At 51.3% G+C, this 20,125-nt stretch overlaps 2 protein-coding genes across 12 annotated transcripts in view; one reads left to right on the top strand and one right to left on the bottom strand.

The window, feature by feature from the left end:
- Positions 1–17,175, top strand: part of PSAP (prosaposin) — a 33,857-nt gene extending 16,682 nt beyond the window's left edge. The window contains exons 2-15 of one of the 3 annotated variants that reach the window (XM_032312928.1): positions 2,151–2,284; positions 4,070–4,144; positions 4,715–4,840; positions 5,857–6,057; positions 6,618–6,761; positions 8,089–8,145; positions 10,044–10,049; positions 11,838–11,969; positions 13,442–13,537; positions 13,837–14,023; positions 14,107–14,264; positions 14,531–14,611; positions 14,870–14,977; positions 16,064–17,175. In XM_032312928.1, the coding sequence (XP_032168819.1) occupies positions 2,151–2,284; positions 4,070–4,144; positions 4,715–4,840; positions 5,857–6,057; positions 6,618–6,761; positions 8,089–8,145; positions 10,044–10,049; positions 11,838–11,969; positions 13,442–13,537; positions 13,837–14,023; positions 14,107–14,264; positions 14,531–14,611; positions 14,870–14,977; positions 16,064–16,099 (1,541 nt within the window). In that variant the 3' untranslated portion in view covers positions 16,100–17,175. Of the gene's footprint in view, positions 1–2,150; positions 2,285–4,069; positions 4,145–4,714; positions 4,841–5,856; positions 6,058–6,617; positions 6,762–8,088; positions 8,146–10,040; positions 10,050–11,837; positions 11,970–13,441; positions 13,538–13,836; positions 14,024–14,106; positions 14,265–14,530; positions 14,612–14,869; positions 14,978–16,063 lie in introns of all 3 variants that reach the window. The other 2 variants (XM_032312927.1, XM_032312929.1) reach the window with 2 other exon arrangements.
- Positions 17,176–17,392: 217 nt separating this feature from the next.
- CDH23 (cadherin related 23) overlaps positions 17,393–20,125 on the bottom strand; it is a 397,771-nt gene continuing 395,038 nt past the window's right edge. For 8 of the 9 annotated variants that reach the window (XM_032312916.1, XM_032312917.1, XM_032312918.1 and 5 more), the window contains 2 exons: positions 19,868–19,990; positions 17,393–18,495 (listed from right to left, as the gene is read on the bottom strand). In XM_032312916.1, the coding sequence (XP_032168807.1) occupies positions 18,169–18,495; positions 19,868–19,990 (450 nt within the window). In that variant the 3' untranslated portion in view covers positions 17,393–18,168. Of the gene's footprint in view, positions 18,496–19,348; positions 19,454–19,867; positions 19,991–20,125 lie in introns of all 9 variants that reach the window. The other variant, XM_032312926.1, reaches the window with a different exon arrangement.

Genomic DNA, 20,125 nt, shown 5'->3' with positions numbered 1-20,125 from the left:
GGCTTGAGCTTTCAGCAAACCTGTGACTTGTTTGTGGAATATAGCTTTGGTTGAAAAGCTAGTAATGACCACATTTCATTGCTTTCCCTTTCCTGGAGTGAGAGCACCTACCAACCTCCGTGCTTTGTATACTGTGTGTGTGTGATGTATCTGTGGAATCACTGTGCCTTCTTGTTGGCTTACAAATTGAAGCAAGGTGCCACGTGACTCCTGAGGTTCTCAGTCGAGCTCATGGGTGGCGGTGGGCTTTCTCCTCAGACTTGGGCCTCGTGTTTCCTATTCACAGTAGAAGGTGGTTCTGCCCTACTGAAGTGTCGTTGGGAGTTGGCATCCTGCGCCATTACCCATCTTTGTGTAGCTTGCCCCGATGGAATCTGTTGTTTTCTAGCTGACTTGTTGGCTTAGGGGTGATATTGCCAAAGTCAGGGTTTCTGTAGACCTATTTTAAGAAACATAGGTACTCTTGGGCGCCTGGGTGGCTCAATGCGTTAAGCCTCTGCCTTCGGCTCAGGTCATGATCTCAGGGTCCTGGGATCGAGTCCCATATCAGACTCTGCTCAGCGAGGAGCCTGCTTCCCCCTCTCTCTCTGTCTGCCTCTCTGCCTACTTGTTAACTCTCTCTGTCAAATAAATAAATAAAATCTTAAAAAAAATTAAAAAAAAAAAGAAACATAGGTACTCTTAAGGTAGTATATAAAGTAAGTGGACATGTAAAAGTGGAAAAAGAATAGTTATTCATATACAATGTAATATTGGGAGTTTCAGCGAGCCACCCTGCCTTTTTTGTGCAACTTCTGTATGATTTCATATTCTTGAATTTTTTTTCTACTTGATATATAATATATATATATATTTTTAAAGATTTTATTTATTTATTTGTCAGAGCGAGAGCGAGCACAGGCAGGCAGAGTCAGAGGGAGAAGCAGGCTCCCTGCGGAGCAAGGAGCCCGATGTGGGACTCGATCCCAGGATGCTGGGATCATGACCTGAGCCGAAGGCAGCTGCTTAACCAACTGAGCCACCCAGGCGTCCCGATATATAATATTTTTATACTTAACAGCTGCATAATCTTTTTAGTAAGAGTATCAGTCTTTTTCCCCTCTGTTTTTGGCCATTCAGGTTACATGTACTTTTATTTTCAGTATTATAAATTACACTTAATAAATATATTTATGCATATCACATTTTGCCTCTTGGATTGCTGTATTTCCTTAAAATCTGTTTCTAGAAATGGATTACTTTTTTTTTTTTTTTAAAGTAGGTTCCACACCCAGTGTGGAGCTCAATGTAGGGCTTGAATTCATGACCCAAGATCAAGACCTGAGATCAAGGAGTCAGGACATTTAACTGACTAAATCTCCAAGGTGCCCCTAGAAGTGGATTACTTTTTTGAAGAGGAATTCCCCCCTCCCCACTTCCTGACATATATTAATATATTAGGAAGTTCTTATCAGTCACGCTTATTGGCCTTACAAATGCCTACTTTACTATAGTCTTGTCACTTTTTCCCCTTTGGCTGTTTAACTTTGAAAATATGGTGCCTTCTTGCTGTAACATGTGTATCTTTGGTTCTAAGGGACTTGGAGCAGTTCTTGTGTTTTTCCCTCATCCTGTTTCTGCACATGTGATTTCTCCCCGAGTCCTTTGTTCACTCACAGCAGGTGCCAGGCCGTGTACCCGGTTTTGAGTGGACACCTCTTTGCTAGGTGATACCCGAGGGGAATCATGGAGAGTTTTTGTTGGTAGAATTGTTTATGAAGTTTGATTTATAAAAGGGCTCTTCTACTAGAATATTAAGAATCATTGTTTGTATAATAAGGATATGAATCTTGTTTTCCTTACAGATTAAAAAAATTCTATAGACGTTGAAATTTTCTAAAATAAATCTGTCAGAGTTTTCTCCCATGATTTCTTCTATTCATTTTTGAGGTTATAAAGATTACTGTTTAGACATAGTTCAAGAGGAAAAAAGCACACCGGGCAAATTAGTCCCTCTTGGCCCTCTGACTTAGGAGGACTTAGACGGTCACCAAGCTTCTTGAGTCAATGCTGCTGTGTGGTTTGTGCGCCACAGGGGCTGAGCTGGTGTGTCCTTCACCCTGGGTAGCTGTGTGAGGGGGGCCGCCTTCTCATGCTGGTTTTTCTTTCAGCTGTAGCCAGCCCTGTCCTGGGCCTGAAGGAATGCACCAGAGGCTCGGCGGTATGGTGCCAGAATGTGAAGACGGCAGCTGATTGCGGGGCCCTGAAGCACTGCCTGCAGACCGTCTGGAACAAGCCGACGGTGGTGAGTGCCATGGGACTGTACCCGATCTCCTTACGTGGTCTAGAGCTGTTGGCCATTTCCAAAGCTTCCAGAGCATGCTCTCGTCTCACTTCATTTGCTCCTCTCGGTGACCCTGCTGAGGAGGCACTCCCTGTTGTGGGGTGCATCAGTTTCAGCGCAGTGGAAACGGAGTCTCAGAGAGGTTAAGGTTCTCTTCTCCCGAGGTCGCTGAGTCTCCTGCTGGCAGAGAGAGGATGAGGTCTGCCCATGGCCACTACTCTGTGCACCCCATGCTGCCTTCCGGGTGTCTGTGCCCATCCCACCTGTATCATGCCAGTTTTAGTATATGTGCTGCCAAAGCAAGCTTGATGCTACTGATTTTTCATCCAAATGGTGCTAAATATAGCATATTAATAGGGGGCTCTTAACGCTCATGGAGAATAATACTCAGAGATGACAAAGCCCAGGGGCATTCTTCCCATCACCAGAACCCCTCTTGGGAGTAACCCGAGCTCTGCTGGCTGCACCAGCTGACTGCAGAATGCAGACCTGGCTCACTCTGGGCTGTGCCACCTCTGACTACGTGGAGTTCCAGGTCTAAAACTTGACACTAGTGGCCACTAGAGCTGCTTCATTATGAGAAGAACAATTGAAAACCCTGTTCTTTTAGAAATACTTTCTGAATTTGCTGTCACTACTGTCTGTGGCCAAAATTACTTTCTGATTTGGTTTCTGATACGCTTCTCGTCTCGTTTTTAATACGACTTCCTCTTTTCAAATTCAGCATGTGACAGGGGAGGACTTAGCTCTTTCTTGCTCTCTGTCTCTCTCTGTCTCTCTCTCTCTCTCTTTTTTTTTTTTTTTAAGATTTTATGTATGTATTAGAGAACAAGAGAGCACAAGCAGGGGAGAAGCAGGCTCCTTGCTGAGGAGGGAGCCTGATGTGGGACTTGATCCCAGGACTCTGGGATCATGACCTGAGTGGAAGGCAGATGCCCAACCAACTGAGCCACCCAGGTGCTCAGCTCTTTTTTTTTTGATACGGCAGTCTCAGGGGTGCCTGAATCTGGTATTAGCCTAACAAGGCCCGAGGTTCAGATAGATTTCTTTGCTAAGTTACAGTGTTCCTTCTTCTCACCCAGACGTGTTAGTTCCTTCTTCGTGGATTGAAAATCAGTTGCCCTTAGGAAGGAAGCTTCCCATGAGCCTCAAGAAGCAACTAGAATCTCCATGTCCTGGGCCACATGGGGCCATGGGTGCCCAGGCTTCTCAGGGGATGGGTGTGATGTTTCTAAGCTCTGGGGTGGTGACATACGGCTTTCACGTGAACATAGCAGCCCCTGGGAGCTGGAAGGGGACAGAGTGCAGGAGTCAGTGCTAGTGTCTGGCTGGGCTTCTCTGCCCCACTGCCTTTTACTGTCTTATAGTGATTCTGGCCCCAGATGACTGGTTTTCTCTAATTTCTGCTGCTCTGATTTTCACCTTTCCAGCCTCAGTTTCTTCCTGGAGCTGTTAAGAGCATTAGTATGACATTTGGCCTGTGCCCCTTGTACTGAGGCATAGAAAAAGGTACAAGAAAAGGGTGTCTATCCCTAGAAGCACAGAGTGTTCTGGTCAGTACCTCCAATCCTTCCCATTTGGCATCTGTGTGCTTCTTATCTAGGTTGGGGAGCCAGGATGTGCCTGTGTGTCCGACATCCCTGGTTAGATAGGATAGCACAGAGGCCGGGGGCTTTTCAGCTCTGTACAGTGTGCGTTACGTCCTGCAAATACAGCTCACTGTCTCCCTCATGTTCTTTCTCTTAGAAATCCCTTCCCTGCGACATATGCAAAGATGTCATCACTGCAGCTGGCGACATGCTGAAAGACAATGCCACTGAGGTGAGCTTCCAGCGGGATGTGTGACCACGTGTGCATGGTGGCCACACGGCCATGTGTGTCTGTTCCTTACAAAAGCTTTCTGGGGCTTTGGGGTCTAATGAGCGATGGTCTAGGCCAGGTAGGAAGTAAGTCAGATCTTGTGAGCCACATACGTCTTCTGTCACATAGTTTTTTTCTTTTCCCCCCACATCCTTTAGAATGTAAAAGCCATTCTGAGCCACAGGCTGAGCAGAAACAAGCTGTGGGACCTAGCTTGCTGTTCCCTGGCCTCAGTGTTTAAATGCCCAGGGTTGATGGGGATTTTCATATTGCAGGTGGCTACCTTTAGGTCCGTTTTGGCTGTCTCTGCTCAGAGTTCCCTGTGCCTGTGAGACGCAGGTCAGAGCGGCTCATTTCGAGGAATGCCTGCTTTTTGCCTGTGTGTCTGATGCAGCCACGGCCAGCCACTGGGCCTCTCCCAGGGCTCTTCCCTGAGGCCACTGTTTGCTGGGAGGTGTGGAGGTCCCTTGCTCTCAGCCCTTTGCAGAGCAGAAGTCCATCCTGATCCAACTGTTGCCTGTATCCTCTTAGCAAGAGATCCTCGTGTACTTGGAGAAGACCTGTGACTGGCTGCCTAATCCGAACTTGTCTGCCTCGTGCAGGGAGATGGTTGACTCCTACCTCCCAGTCATTCTGGACATGATTAAAGGACAAATGGTATGTGGTGGTGGAAAGACTCTTTCTTTAGGGAACTTTGGGTGCTGTGGGAGGTGCCAGACCAGAACAGAATGATGAAAGTGCAAAGTCTTTCCATGGATTTGGATTTTCTCAACAGCTTGTCACTGCAGTTCTGACATCTGCAGATGGCTTTGGCCCTCAGAACACTGTGCGTGTAACCTTCGGTTGAGGGAGAGTCGAGGAAATGGAAACTTGATGAAGGAATTGTAAACTGCTAGAACATTTATACGTGCCCGTTTGTTAGCTCATGCCATAGCTTTAGTTCTCCCTTTGAGCATGCAGTTCATTCCATTTCTGGGGTTTTATCTTGAGTGGACTCAGCGACGGGGTTCTGCTTGCATTTAGATAAGCATCTACCATGTGTAAACCACGTGCCACAGACAAGCTGGGTTTGTGGAATTAGGAAAGACCGTAAGAGAGAGGAGATGCTCAGAAGACCGGGCCAGCAGGGAAGGAGTATTCTGAGGCTGGACCAAGGTTTTAATGAGAATGGCATGGGTCACACCGTGCAAGGCCTTTCTGGCAGTGTTCCAGGATTGCAGATGCAGTAGGAAGTCCTCGGAGGGCTCAAGGGAGAAGTGACATCAGAGGTGCCTTCTTTGAAGGGTTTGGTCTAGGTCCTACCAGTTGGGAGGTGGAAGAGGGGAGGCTGGCAGGACAGTCTGTGTGAGATGTGATGGGGCAGTGAAGGGGGACAGATGTGTGTTCTGTTTCAGGGGAGAAGTGGGCAGGGCCTGCTGAGAGAGGGGAGGGATGGAGGGAAGAGTCAGGAATGTCTGCCAGGTCTTTGGCTTGAGCTGCTGGGAGCTGAGTGGGGAAGCCATTTGCTAAAAGTGGAGGTGGAGTGGGGAGCAGGTCAGGTGGTTTTGTGAGCAGGGCATAGTGTGTGTGAGTCGGGCCAGGAGGTGAGGACAGAGACTCATTCAGGGGTGCTGGGCAGTGGTTTTGTTTTCCTTTGGGGGAGAGGATTTCCAGCTGGACTTCTTTCCCACTAGAGCCATCCTGGGGAGGTGTGCTCCGCTCTCAATCTCTGCGAGTCTCTTCAGAAGCATCTGGCAGAATTGAATCACCAGAAACAGCTCGAGTCCAATAAGATCCCGGAACTGGATGTGGCTGAGGTGGTGGCTCCCTTCATGGCCAACATCCCCCTCCTCCTCTACCCTCAGGATGGCCCCCACAGCGAGCCCCAGCAGAAGGTAAGGCTGTAGGCCCAACCGCTGAGGGCCCCGTTTCTGGTTGGATTAGAGATGACCCATGAGAGGGGCTCTGTGTGTGTGTGTGTGTGTGTGTTTCTCAGACTGAGGGCTTATTCCTTCATTTGACCTGCAGTCTCCTGAACCACACTTCAGATGGTTGTGCCGTGGAGGTTCTGAAGAACTTAGGATATTTTAAGTGTACAAAGACTTCTCTCCATTGCAATTCAGTTTATTGAAGTCAGTGCCTAATTGATTTTAAGCCTGTTGATAATTTTAGAGCCTATAAAAACAGAGCTGGGACACCTGTTTGGCTCACTTGGTGGAGCGTGTAACTCTGGAGCTCAGGGTTATGGGTTCAAGTGCTACACCGGGTATAGCCATTATTTAAAAAAAAATACACAAACTTTAAAAACACAGAACCGTTCAGTAATTCACTCCCTAGTGCTGTGGTCATGAACACATAAGGAAATTTTCTTGGGAATTTGGATCCTCTTAGTGATCCTAGGAGTGTGCTGTGTTTACGCCTAACAGCCCTGCCCCCTGCCGCCCCTTATCTGTAGGCTGGTGGGGACGTCTGCCAGGACTGCATCCAGATGGTGACGGACATCCAGACTGCTGTAAGGACCAACTCCACCTTTGTTGAAGCTTTGGTGGACCATGTCAAAGCACAGTGTGATCTCCTGGGGCCCGGCATGGCTGACATGGTAAATCTTGTCTCCTCATGCATGGTGGGGGTGCTCTGGGCCAGGGAGCCGGGCTCTGGACATAGGAGGGGGGACCCAAGAAAACTTCAGTTCCTGAGGTACCATTTTAAGTTCTCACCCCAGAACTTTGAGGAAGAGATGGTTCAAACAGTGCATGCTTTCTTTTCCCTAGAAAGCATCTGGAATACTTGTTGTTTACTTAAATGCTTTGTTGGCTGGTTGAATTTGTATGTGTAACCAAACACTTGGGATAAAAGAGTGGAAGGAGACCACTTTTGTGAGGATTTGTTTTGTGAGGATTTTCCTCCCAGGGCACTGTATGTATAAGAAACAACACTAGAATCCTTTATAATCTTGTTTTTAAAAGCCTGGCTGTTGTATATAATTCTGACCGTGCTCTCCCCTCAGCCGGGGGTTTGTCCATGGAAAGGTGTGCGGGGGCTCACAAGAGGTTCACCTGGGATGCCTTCCTTACCTTGGTGAATGTTCATCCTACAGACTTAGTCTCTTAGAGGATTTCACTTCTTGGACCTTACACACATTAACCACACTTGTGTGAAGTTGATGTGTAAAACCCAAGTGCTAGTTTTATACCTGGCAATGGAAAAACCTCGGCTAGACTAGATGTAGGGAAGTTGGTTGTACCAAGTTCATGGGTCTGGGACCTAGAGCAGCCTTCCTGGGTAGGAATGGCTGGTTCTGGGAGCTCTGGGTTCTTCGCGGAGGACTTCCTGGGGGAGGCTTTTGGCCTTCTTGAAGTATCTTTGTATATCGCTGTGTTAACGTGCTTCCCCAGCTCAGCCCTGTTCTGAGGGCTGTTATTACCCTTGGCCTTCTTACTGTGGGGGCACCAGTGTGGCCAGAACTCTTCTGTGAGGGTGTACAGGAATGAATTATCTAGATGTGGATGAAAGGAAGTTTGCTGAAAATCATAACTTGATTCCTCCTGGATTTTAGCTTTATAATCTTGGCCAGGAATGCATGAGCAGGTTTGAAAAGTCACCGTGAGTTCACAGCAGCATGTCTGATATCCACGTTCAGAACTGCTCCTGAGAAGTTCCTCTGTGAACTTGGGGCGAGTTCGGGCTGTAAAAGGAGATTGGAGGACCTCCTCTCTAAGAGCCTTTGGGACACATTTTCAAAACACCCTTTGCACACCTTTTCCTATTGGTTTAGGATAAACAAATTGCCATCTTTATCTCAAGATGTTTGTAAGACTGTACTCTGGGAAACTTGATATCACTCGCTGCCATTGTTGGAAACGCTGTGTTTTGTGGTGTGTGATTGCAACGATTAGTGTCACTAACAACCGATTCTCTCTCCCCAGTGCAAGAACTATATCAACCAGTATTCGGACATTGCCGTCCAGATGATGATGCACATGGTAGGTGGCGGGACGTTTCCTGTTAGCACTCTTTGCCTCAAACTTTGTGATTCCCAGGTTTTTGAACATTACATGGTTTAGTTTTCCTTTTCTCCCCTCAAATAATGATTTGGGTTAAAATGAACCTTGTTCAACCAGCAGACTCTCTACCCACAGTTCAGTGCCCCCCTTACCTTCCCCGGCCAGAGGACAGGCTAAGGCAGTCCTCCCTACCCCCCTAGGACTGCCCTGGTAGCTTCTGGGTGGTTAGTTGGCCTGTGCATATTGAGCTTGTCATTGGGTTTCTAGTGTCTGGCTTTTACCTTGGGACCTGTGGGAATCGTCTGCTCTGGAGCTAGGCCAGGCCTGAGAATTGCTACGTTGCGGCTGGGGTTGGGGGCATGGGGAGACCTGTCTGCATGTGCTTCTGACGCATCCAGGCAGTCAGGGCAGCGCTGTGTCCTTAGAGGTAGAAGATACTGATCGTGGCAGTGGGGCTAGCTAGCTTTGTGCAGAAAACTGGTTCAGAGCAGGGTGGTCTGAACGGATTCTTAAATTGGGAACGTGCCCTGGCTTCCCAAGATCGAAGCTGCGGGGGCCGAGGGGGGTGGTGGGTTGCACGTTTTGTGTCTCCATCCTGCCGACTTTCTGACCATGCTGAGTTTGTTCTCCTGCTGGGGTCAGCAGACTGTGTGGCCCACCGCCTGGTTGTGTAAAGTTTCACTGGAGCACAGAGATCCTCCTCCCTTTCCGGGCTGCGACTGCAGAGTTGCAGAGCTGAGAGCTGCCAGCCGGCACAGGGGGAAGACTGACCCTGTGGCCTAGCTGTAACTGCTCAGGGGCTCCGGCCAGGCGAGAGAGGGTGTCTTTAGGATTATTACACCCTGCCTTGTTCTAAAAATGCTTCAGAGGCAGCTTACAGAGACACAGGGCTAGAGTAGGAGATAAATAAACCTTTGATTTTGATTTTGTTAAGTGCTTCGTCATTGATAACTGAAAATTTTCTCATTATAAAAGATAGACTACACAGATGTTTTTTGGAAATACAGATAATACTTCCCAAATCACAGATCATTTTCAGTTTAAAAAAAAAAAAAGGCACTGAGGTAACATGCTTATATATTCCTTCAAACCTAGTAGTTTGCATAGTTTTGCTTCTGAATGCATTCTTGTAAATGATTTTGAAGTGGCTGCATAGGCTCCCGTTTGGATGGAAGATCATTTCTGTGACCCATCTGCTTTGGGTGTTGAGGTGGCTTTGGGGTTTGTCTTGGGGATCTAAAGCATGAGGCTGCCCCTTACAGTCAGAGAGATAGATTTGCAGATCCCCTTTTCTCCCTTAGCACAGATAACCAGAGCTAGAATTGCTGAATCAAAGGGTAAGTGATATTTTGTTAAATGGGCCTTCCAGCCTGGCATCTGGCTCCCTGATCGCCCTGAGGCCCGGGCATCAGGGGGAGTGGTTCCGGATCTCTGCCCCCCTGGGTGTATTTTATATTCCAGCGCACACCCCTGACTTGGGCAGGCCTGTGTCATGTTCCCCTTTGCTGCTCCTCACCTTGTAGGCATGTGGGGCTTGGGTTTGTGAGGATAGAGAGCTCCTCATCACCTGGCATTTTCTGGGACCTGCTGTCCGGTGTTTTTGAGTATGATTTGGTGTGTCAGGGGCATGGGGACAATGCACACACCAGCTGGACAGTGTGGTCTGTCCCTTGAGGGCCAGAAGAGCTTTTGGGACCCCCCAAGATAGTAGGAACAAGGTAGGTTGCTGATTTGTGACTGCAAGGTTTCCCCTGAATTTCTGGTGATGTACTTACTCCTTCGTTAACTGATTGTTATTTTAATTTTTTCTTAACTGTTGTGTCCTTTCCTTTCTCTTATTTTCATCTCCGATTTCCTGTTTTTTTGTTCAACAGCAGGATCAGGTATGTCATGGGGAATTTGCTTGTAGTGGTGGTCTGCTGCTTGTTGTAGTTATTCGCCTTTTTTTTTTTTTAACGGCATGATCTGTGTTAGTAGGCTGGTAGGGGAGCTTCTGCATCTCTCCCCTGTGATGTAGCATTTGAGGTACTGGGGGCCTCCTCTTCCCTTCAGGGGGTGAGAAAGGGAAGCCGGCAGGGCCTTGGACTCTGGCAAAAAGCCAGCGCTTAGCTGGCCACGTGCATGCCACCTGTGTGATGATGGGGAACAATGGGTGACCCTGGAGATGCCTTGGCCTCCTTAACTGTAGGCCTGATTTCCGGTAGGACACCTTGTTTCTGTCATGACTCGAGGGACCATTGCATGTCTTCAGTCCTGTTTTCCATAACCCCAGAACTGCTTCTGCTGCATGAGCAAATCATTTACAAATAGCGAGCAGACTGTTCCCGTCTGTTGGATCCAGAGAGTTGGAAACAATCTCTTGATTTGTGCTTCTGCCCCTCTGGGTGATGGGATCCTGCAGCTCCTGGAGCCACACAGATGGCTCGAGAGCCAGGCCAGTGGTGGCATAATATTGGGACTACACCCCCAGACTGTACTTACTGAGCCAGGACCCTCTCTTGAGCACTGATATATCTGTGCGAGTAAAGATTTTTCAAAGGTATTTTGAAATCTAATAGGAGAGGACTTGGGCTGAAATACCTGTGTTTTCACCTGGGCTGCCCCACCCAGTGGAAGAGAGTTCATCTGAGACAAAGCAGCCATACAGCTCCTGGGTCTTTGTCTTTTTTCTAAAAAACTTGCTGTGTCTTTGGCCCCATTCTGGTTTTCTCCCCATTCTTGAAGTTTGCCGGAGACAGGATATTTAGGATACTTTCCAATTTCTTCAATCTTACTTAATCTAGAGACTTCTCAGGATTAAAACAAGGTCAGCCATAGCCATGGTCTAGCTCTCTTGCATTAACAGGTCTTGTGTTAGCAGTCCTGACCTGCTGCTTTCTGGTTTGGTGGTGGGCGGCAGTTGCTTTCAGGCCCAGAGCTGGGCGCTGGTTGTATTTGGGCTCACAAAGTGCTTTGTATAAAGCACACATGATTTTCTCACTCTTGGCCAGCGTCGTGGTGAAACGGCAAGATGTCTTTAAGTTACTAGTTCTGCCTACTTACCTGTGGTTTGGTGTCTGGACGGGAAAGGGGATCAGTCTGGGGCTTCTGTGACCTGAAAGAATTCATTACTCGGGGGCATTGGGTTTTTGTTTGTACTGTGTTTGTGTAATTATAAAAATAGAATGTGGTTTTTCAAAAAAGTCAACCTTTTTTTTTTTCTTGAAATGGTCCTGCCACCGAAAGATTTAAGACACTTGGCTTTTTGTTTGTGGGCATGGTGGCTTCTCCTCTAGAAAGGCTCGCAGCTTATTTCCTAATGAGCGTGAACCAGCTCGACCGAGAAACAGGTTCTAAAGTAGACCAGGTGTCCTGGGAGAAGATGTGATTGCCTGTGAAGAAGGGAAACTGGTGGCAGCAGTCTAACTTCACAGGGGGGCTCCCTGGCTGGAGCAGGGACAGCGGTCTTGTCTACTTTGCCTTCAGAGCTTGCGTGGCCTCCTCCCTGTGTGAAACTGACATGTCTGCGTTTACAGGAGTCCCTCTAGATTTAACATGGAGTCTGTTTTGGCAGTCAGCCTTGACGTGTGACCAGGGTGCTCCCTCAGCACCCCGTCCTTTGTGTGTAGAGAGTGGGACTGAGGGGTGTGGGTGCGGGCCTATATCTGACTGCTTGTTCTGTGCCTTCTCAGCAACCCAAAGAGATCTGTGGCCTGGTTGGGTTCTGCGACCAAGTGAAGGAGATGCCCATGCAGACTCTGATCCCTGCCAAAGTGGTCTCAGAGAACGTCATCCCTGCATTGGAACTGGTGGAGCCCATTAAGGTACCGGCTGTCCTCATGTTGTCCTGGCCGGGCCCATGTCATGCGCAGGCCACTCCGCATTGTACCGCGTTCTGTGAGGCACACACTTTTTTGATTCCTTGCCTATCTCCTGTAGGTATTGGAGTTTGAGACCATTCACTAGTCTCTGCACGTGTGCAGCCTCCTGCTCCTAGCCCTGAGTACATTTATTTCCTTGGTTAGCAGCCCGAGTGCCCCACGGGAACAGCCTCCATCCGTAGGGTGTCCACAGCCGCTTCTGACATGTTGCCCCTGCCTCTCCCCGCTGCCGCCGCCTTACCCATGGTCACTGCAGCACAAGCCTCATGTTCCCAGAACACCTGGGTCTCATGCGGAAGCCTCTTGGTGTGCTGCTTGTGTGCACGGGGTAGGTGTGTGGTTTCCCTAGCACCCGTCACTAGGGAACACCATGTTCCCCAGTTTACACTCAGCACTTGCTACGGCCCTGGCAGTGTGTTAGAGATTGAGTCCTGAAACTGTTCACCTGCAGGAGTCAGCAGACTTGTCCTGGTGTTCACGTGGCTCCCGCTTTAGTTCTGAGAAGGGCTGGGCCCCATGACGTTTTACCACATGGCCCACGCACACGCACACGATTCTAGTTCCAGAACTTCCATGTCACTTGATCTTCAGCAGTTTCGTCTCCCTCTCCTGTCCTCCCTCAGCATGTGCAGTGTCTGGACCACATGGTTAAGAAGTCGGATGGAGTTGGGGAGGCACTTCTGCCTGCCCAGTTTTGCTGACTGAATTAATAGCCAGAGGAGATGGAGAGTTAGAGCTTAGCTTCTAGCTGCATGTGACTACTTACGTTTAAGTAAAATAACACAAAACTTAAAACGTTTTAGTTTGATGTTACCCTGGCCATGTTCCGAGTACTTCGTAGACCAGTGTGGCCCGCGCTGCTCTGCTGGACGGCGGAGGTGGAGAACGTTGCTGCTGTCACAGAGGGTTTTGTTTCACAGTGTTCCTTTATGCAGGGCTGGCTCTAGGAAGGCAGTCTCAGGTATGAGTGAGACTTGAAACTCCAGAGCAGACCTGAAATGTGTTTAGAGCTGTGTCTCTTAAACCGCGGACAGGTAGTGAGTCCTCACTCTGTCCTGCGCCCCCACCCACATTCCCAGAATGACTCTGGAAGGCTGAAATGATTGTGACCAGATAAGATAGATCATGTGGACTGTTTTTAGGGGCCAGGGGATGGTGTCTTTGCTTCTGTCTCCTGAAGTACGAATTCCTGGTTTTTCTGTGGGGCTGGGGGATGCGTAGCAGGAGATAGTGGTGGAAGAGCAGTGGGCAGAGGGATGGGTCAGGGACAGGAACCTGGACACTGGGAGGAAGCCAACCTTTGTGTGACATTCTCCTTTCCTTGGCCACAGGGTGTCTCTTCCCCTTTAGAGCAGCAGGACTCAGGGGTCAGGTGAGGGTCTCGGCATTAATGTGCTCTCCTGCCCTTCCCACAGAAGGACATGGTCCAGGCGAAGACCAGTGTTAGCTGTGAGATATGTGAGTACGTGGTGAAGGAGGTGGCCAAGCTCATTGACAACAACAGGACTGAGGTATGTGCATTTCTAGAATGCTCAGTGTTCCCGTTCCCTAGTGGCAGGGCCAGCAGAAGAGGTGGGCTTGGCCCTTGCCAGCATTGGACAGCAGCCTTTGGAATCTGCTTACCCGCTGCCCACCGGTGGGTCCCTCTGGGCGGGGGTGGGGCTGCTTTGTAGGTCTCATCTTTCTGGGGAGGAAATAGCACCTTGCTCTTGGCTGTTAGTATTTTTTTCTTGGATGTTAGTATTTTGAGAATCTTTTCTGGCCCGGTCAGCCTCTCCTCTTCTAATAGGATCCTCTTGTTGTGTTTCAGGAAGAAATAGTTCAGGCTTTGGATAAAGTGTGCTCGAAGTTGCCTAAGTCCTTATCTGAACAGTGCCAGGAGGTGGTGGACACATACGGTGCCTCCATCCTGTCGATCCTCCTACAGGAGGCAAGCCCCGAGATGGTGTGCACCCTGCTCCACCTGTGCCCCACCCAGGGGCTGCCCGTGCTGCCTGGTGAGCGGGGTGAGGGGGTGGCTGGCCAGCCCTTGGGGCTCAGGAGGGCCCTGCCGACACTGAGCCTGTGCCCCTGTGTGTAGTCCGTGTTATTCAGCCGAAGGACGGGGGCTTCTGTGAGGTATGCAAGAAGCTGGTGAGCTATTTGGACCACAACCTGGAGAAAAACAGCACGAAGCAGGAGATCCTGTCTGCTCTCGAGAAAGGCTGCAGCTTCCTTCCTGACCCCTACCAGAAGCAGGTATGCCTCGGGCTGCTTGGGGCGGAAGGTCAGAAGCCGTGGATGGAGTGCAGAGACTGGGGTGGCTCACTTATTGTGCCCCCGATTGAGGTTTTCAGGGAAAACTAGCCATTTCTTAGAGGTACCTGTTGGCTCAAGGGGAGCCACGGAGGGGCAGTAGCAGGTGCGGGGAAGCTGAACATGGCCAGGTGGGCTATCTGGGAAGGGGGTACCGGGCTGGCAGAGCATGCCTAGCACCCCACCTCGACTCCCTCTTTACCGAACAGTGTGATCAGTTTGTGACTGAGTACGAGCCTGTGCTGATAGAAGTGCTGGTGGAGGTGATGGACCCTTCCTTCGTGTGCTTGGTAAGCTCCTGGGTGGCGTGGGGCCCGGCTGGTTCTGCACAGAGCAGGGGTCCTCAGAGGTTCTGGAGAGTCTCGGGGGATGGACTGTGGGAGGACAGGGCGTCCCTTGGCAGCACTGACTTTTTGGAAGTGCATGTTTGAGCTCTAGTTCTTGTTGCTTTTAGAAGCTGATAATCTCTAGTTTTGAAGCTGATAGTCTCTAATTTTGAAAAGGATCATTGGAGTAGATCTAATTCTTCCCCCTTATACACCACATAGAAAATTGGAGCCTGCCCCGCAGCCCGTAAGCCTCTTTTGGGAACCGAGAAGTGTGTGTGGGGCCCCAGCTACTGGTGCCAGAACATGGAGGCGGCGACCCAGTGCAATGTGAGTAGCTTGGTGCCCGCTGCACAGGCCTGCCAGGTGGGCCGCCTCCCAGGGTGGGTAACCTCTGTGGAGTGGGGGCGGGGCTCCGCCGTTCGCGCTCTGCCTGGCCTGCGTGCCCAGAGAAGCAAGCAGGCTTGCTCGTGGCCGCGCATCAAGGCTGGCGGACTGACAGCCTTCTTGCCTTGGAGAAGTGAGGGGTTGGGGGTATTCTGCAGTGTTTTTTGCTTCTGCTTCCTTGTTTTTTTGCCTTTTAGTTCCCTTGTGACAGGGTCAGGATCAGATTTGCACAAGGCCACCCTAGAGATTGCACAAGTCCTCTTCTCCCTTGGGTCAGTCTTGGCTGGAGCCTGGCTTTAGTCTTCACCCAAGGCTGAGCCGCTGTTCTTGAGTGGCCTTGAGACTGGGTGCCTGCCCAGCAGTTCCCGGGCCGCCGGTGCTGTCCTGCCCGGGCCGCCGGTGGTGGTGCCCCACACTGCTTGCTGGGGTGGGGACGTGTGGACCAGTCAGTTACTTAATGTTCTTTTGCGCAATTTTTTCTTCCTGGAGTGGGTTCCTCATGACCAGGTCCTCAGGACCGCTGGCCCGATTGTGTCACTTCGGGCCCCTGCAGGGAAGGGTGGTGATGGCCACCCAGGTCCAGCTCCTTGCCCCGCCGGCCCTGGCGCATGGCACAGTCGGGAGGAGCCACTTCCTGCTGATGTCCTGGGTCAAGGGGCCTGTGGGCCATTGTTCATGGGGCCTCAGCTGGTGTGCCCGCTCTTGGGTGAGGGGTTCTGCCTCGGGGGGCCTCTGTGCCACCTGCTGAGCCCTGGGACTCTGCCTGTAACCAGATGGAGGGGTCCTGGGCCCTCCCTGCATGGGTGGCTCACCTGTGAAACACTCAGGCACTTTGCAGCTGCTGTTTTGAACTCTTGCCTCAGGGGTCCCTGACGCTCAGGGGGCCACTTGCTCCCCAGTTTTAAGTGGGGTGCTGTCCAGCTGACTAAGGAGAACAGGTTCCATTTTTGGCTGCTGTCTGCTGCACAAACAGGTCAGGAGTACAGTTTGTCATGTGAAGACTAAGTCCAGCTTCCTCTCTCCTGTCAGGCCGTGGAGCATTGCAAACGTCACGTGTGGAACTAGAAGGGGCGTTCCATCTTGGAGAAACTGCAGCATCTTTTTCTACTTGTGTGTCTGGGGCAGTGAACACACCGATCTGTTGATTGTGTTACAAAAATAGGTCCCCTTTTCCTCCTTCCCTTTCCTGTCCCTCGTAGCATTGCTGTCCGTGCAGGAGGCGCCTGGCCCGCAGCTGCCCTTGCTGCTCCACTGTCCCTTTACTTTGCCTAGACAGCTGAGGACGGACTATGTACTGGAGGGCTTTCAGCCTGCCCTTGCGTGGTGGCTTCCTGGAGGAAGCTCTGGGGGCTCTGGGGGCGGGTGCCAGCCAGAGCTGCTTGCCAGAAGGCTCTCGGTCCTCTTGGCCTGGGCCTTGTTCTGAGCCCTCCACCTACCCCTTAGCAGGGACCTCCCCTCTTCCTGGGCCGCTCTACAGAGAAGCAAAACAAAGGCAGTTTTATATGGAAGATTAGAGGCTCAGAATAAAGAGGCCTTTAAAAACCATGTGGTTCTCACTGTAGGGGAGATGCAGGAAGAAGCAGCTGCTCGGGAGACCTGGGTGGATCTCGGGTTTGCCGTCCCCAGGTCACCCTCCAGTTCAGCTTTGGGGTGTCTTTCCTGGTGATGCCTTGTTCGGGGTTCTGTGGGTGTGGGAGGGAGGGGGAGCACCTGCCTGAATGTCATCTGCTAGCTCTGTGTGTAGGTCCTGTGGGCCTGGCTTTTGTGTGTGTGGACAGTGGTGGCCGCCTCTTGCTTGCTCTTGTGTCTGCCCGGCTGCTGAAGCCTTGCTTCTAGCGTCTCTAGCGCTGCCTTGGCTCTGGGCCCCCTCGCCTCTAACCCCCGTTTCATAGATGTTCTTGTTGGCCTTGAGATAAATGTGGACGAGACGCTCCTAAGCCTTTGGCTTTCAGGTGGAGGAGGTCCTGTCTGGGACCTTGGCTGCTGCCCCACCTCTCCCGTGTAGCCGCCTCTTCTATTCCACTTCTAGCTGCCAGGAGACAGCGAGACGTGCAGTTGCTATTAAATGGACTTAATGACTGTTTTGGTTTGTTTTGCACTAAAGTTTCTGTGATTTAACAATAAATAAAGTCTGTTAACCATACCTGAGCCTGAGTGCTTCCGTAACACTTAGCCAGCGTTTGGGTTCTGAGCGCTCCAGGGCCACGGGCGTGTGGGTGTGCAGCGGCCCTCTGGCCCTTCTTGGCCACAGAAAGTAAGAAGAGTGGGCAGAGAACCCCACCAGGCTCCTCTCTGATGGGCCAGGCCCCCTCCTCCTCCCCCCAGGCCAACCCCGAGGGTAGTTTACCAGAGCCACAATTGTCCAACCTTTTGAGTTGCCTTTCTTATTTAAAATGCAGACCATTCCAGAAACGTTCAGTGAGTACCAAACAAAATCAAGGGGAAAATGTTGAGGGAATAACTTAATTTAAAAAAGGAATACACACAAACACTCTACATTCAGAACCGAAGGGAATACCAGTCCTTTCTCTTTGTGAGCTGGGCGCGTGTGGGAAGCCTGTGGAATGTAGAGAACGCAGTTTGTGGATTTTGGTTATGTCCATGTGGGGAGGCAGGGATCACTCGCGGCTCCTGGCTGGATGTCCAGCCAGAGATGTGCTAGAAACGCACTGGGACGTGAACTGAAATCAGGGAGTCCAGGCCAGGTGGGGTACGCCAGTTCTGGGTCTCCCTCCCCTGGTGCTAGAAGTGGGGGAGGGGTTTGGGGTGGGGGCAGTGGATAGGGATGTGGGGAGGGGAGGGGAGAGAGAGCTGCTTGGCCTCTTAGAGTTCAGCTTGGGCTGAGTTTGTTTTCAGACTCCTGGGCCCCCAGTGACCCTCCTTACCTTGTCCTTAGACGCTTTTCATCTTTTGTTTGGTTTTCTTAAAAAAATAACAAATTTTATGAAGGTAGAGGTCAGGTGCTGAATGGGCGTCTGGCAGAAGTGGAATGTGAGCCGCTGGAGCGGGCTCCCCCAGGCCCTGGTGAGGTGGTGCAGCCCCCGCAAGCCTGGGGAGGGGTCTGCACTGTGGTCCTGCCCCGCCCTGCCCTGGGAGGGATGGGAGACACCAGTGAGACCCCCCCAGCTGTCTGGTCATAGCTCTGTGATCTCCAGGGGGCTCTCGAGGATCACATCCCGAAGCTTGTGCAGCGGCGTGGATTTGGCCGACTCCGTGCGGGCGTTGTGCTCAAAGGCGCTAGCCTCTGTGGCCGTCAGGGTCTCCAGCGAGCGACCCAGGCCCTTCTGGTCGTCCTCGGGCAGGCTGTTGAGGTCCGTGGCCAGCAGTGTGCCGGTGCTGCCGTGCACCATGTGGATGCCATCGGGCCCCTTGAGCTCTGTCGGCAGCTTGTGGCGAAAGCGCAGGCTGCCCTGGCCGGGGCTGCGTTCCCCTGGCTCTTCCTCCAACTCGGTCTGGATCAGCTGCAAGAGGCCAGGATCCCCCAATGGCTCTGGGACTCAAGCCACTCCACGCTCAAGGCCATGCTCAAGGGCTGAGCAGGTGAATGGCCCCAGAGTCCTGAACCTGCTCTGTCCCTGTTTCCTCCCTACTGCACACAGGTAGCTACAAGGAATTCGGGGTTCACACATCAGTAGGCCTGTCAGCTGATGACAGTGTTTCTCAAACTGGGTACACCACGGACACTTGGGGTGCTGTAGCCGAGTTCTTGGCATGTGGGTTTCCCATGAGAATCATGAATTTTGTTTCATGATCTATAAAGATCCTACGATGCAGTTTTTGTATCTGGATGTTACCCATGTGTCCTCCAACAGGATCTACTCTGGCCAGGTAGGGAGTGTCGATAGTGGAGGTTGGAAAGGGGGATAGGATTCAGTGGAAACTCGACATGTGGCACTTTTGTCCCATGTGGATCTGTTTGCTCTGGCCTATTCCATTTGGGAACTGTTGGCCCAATGGGAAATCTGGGTTTTTAAAGTCTGAATTTTTAAAGTGTTGACATTACTGCAGGCAAACAACCCTATATAGACCCATCTGACCGTGAGAAGTTTCCTGTAGGACATTACTTTTTCAGGGCATCTTCTGGGGCTCCGTAAGTCTAAGAAACACTCCCCAGCACTCACCCTGGGAAAGCCCACTGAGAAACCCAGAAAGTAGATTTCCTGGACCCCACCCATTGCTGTCTTGCTCTGGCTGCTGAACTCCACAGAGACTCTGAGAAGGATGAGCGTGGCTAGGGGAAGAGAGGGAGGGAGGGAAGAAATGAGCACCCCCAGCGCTGGGGCACAGCACACAGTTCCGGGCCGGCCCGGCTACCTCAGAGATGGAGGAGTGGCAGGAGGAGGCTTTTTGCACCATCCGCTGTGCAAAGAGCTTTTTGAGCCGCAGGTAATCCTCCAGGACCACCTTGAGCAGCGAGCCCTGGGGGAGGGAGAGGGTTAACCCCCAACCAAGGCCTCCCCATCCCCCCACCTGCCACAGGCCTCACTCCTGTAACCCTGATGAGAGTGATGGAAGGTGCTAGTAGTCAGGTGCACAGGCAGCTGATCTAAGGGTAGAGGATTGGGAGCAGAGACTGGTGAGAGCGACCAGCTGGAACCCGTGTGGGCTGTTGCAGGCTAGAGCAGTTCCCCATCAGCCCCATGCCTGGGCCCCCCTTTCTGTGCTGTCATTCTCGCTCAGTAGAGGGCAGATCTAGCCGAGCCTAGAGGTGGAAAAAGTTGTTTCCCAGGATCCTCCCCCATCCCTCTATCCTCTGGAGCTGGTCCCAGCGCCGCCAGAGGTCTGGGTGAAGGGCTGTGTGGGCTTGTGGTGCAGTAGCCTGCACGGACTCACCTTGATGGGCCCCTCCCGGATGATCTGGCCCAGCTTGGCGATGTTGTCATACTCTTGGATGGCTGCCCGCAGGTACCGGTCGTCATCAGGCTTCACTGCCGCGGGTTCACGCCCAAATGTTCCCTAGGGAGAGAACACGAGCTGGAGCCCAGCTAGACTATATACACACACAGGGCAATGGATATGGCCCCCCGTGCCCCCCAGAACCCAGCTCCTTGGCAAGCAGTGACAAACACCTGCTTTACCTCCATCCCATCC

Source organism: Mustela erminea, chromosome 14, assembly GCF_009829155.1.
Source record: "Mustela erminea isolate mMusErm1 chromosome 14, mMusErm1.Pri, whole genome shotgun sequence".
In the NCBI taxonomy this organism is placed as follows: domain Eukaryota; kingdom Metazoa; phylum Chordata; class Mammalia; order Carnivora; family Mustelidae; genus Mustela; species Mustela erminea.
The sequence above is the reverse complement of the archived record's forward strand: the minus strand, read 5'-3'. Positions and strand labels throughout refer to the sequence as shown.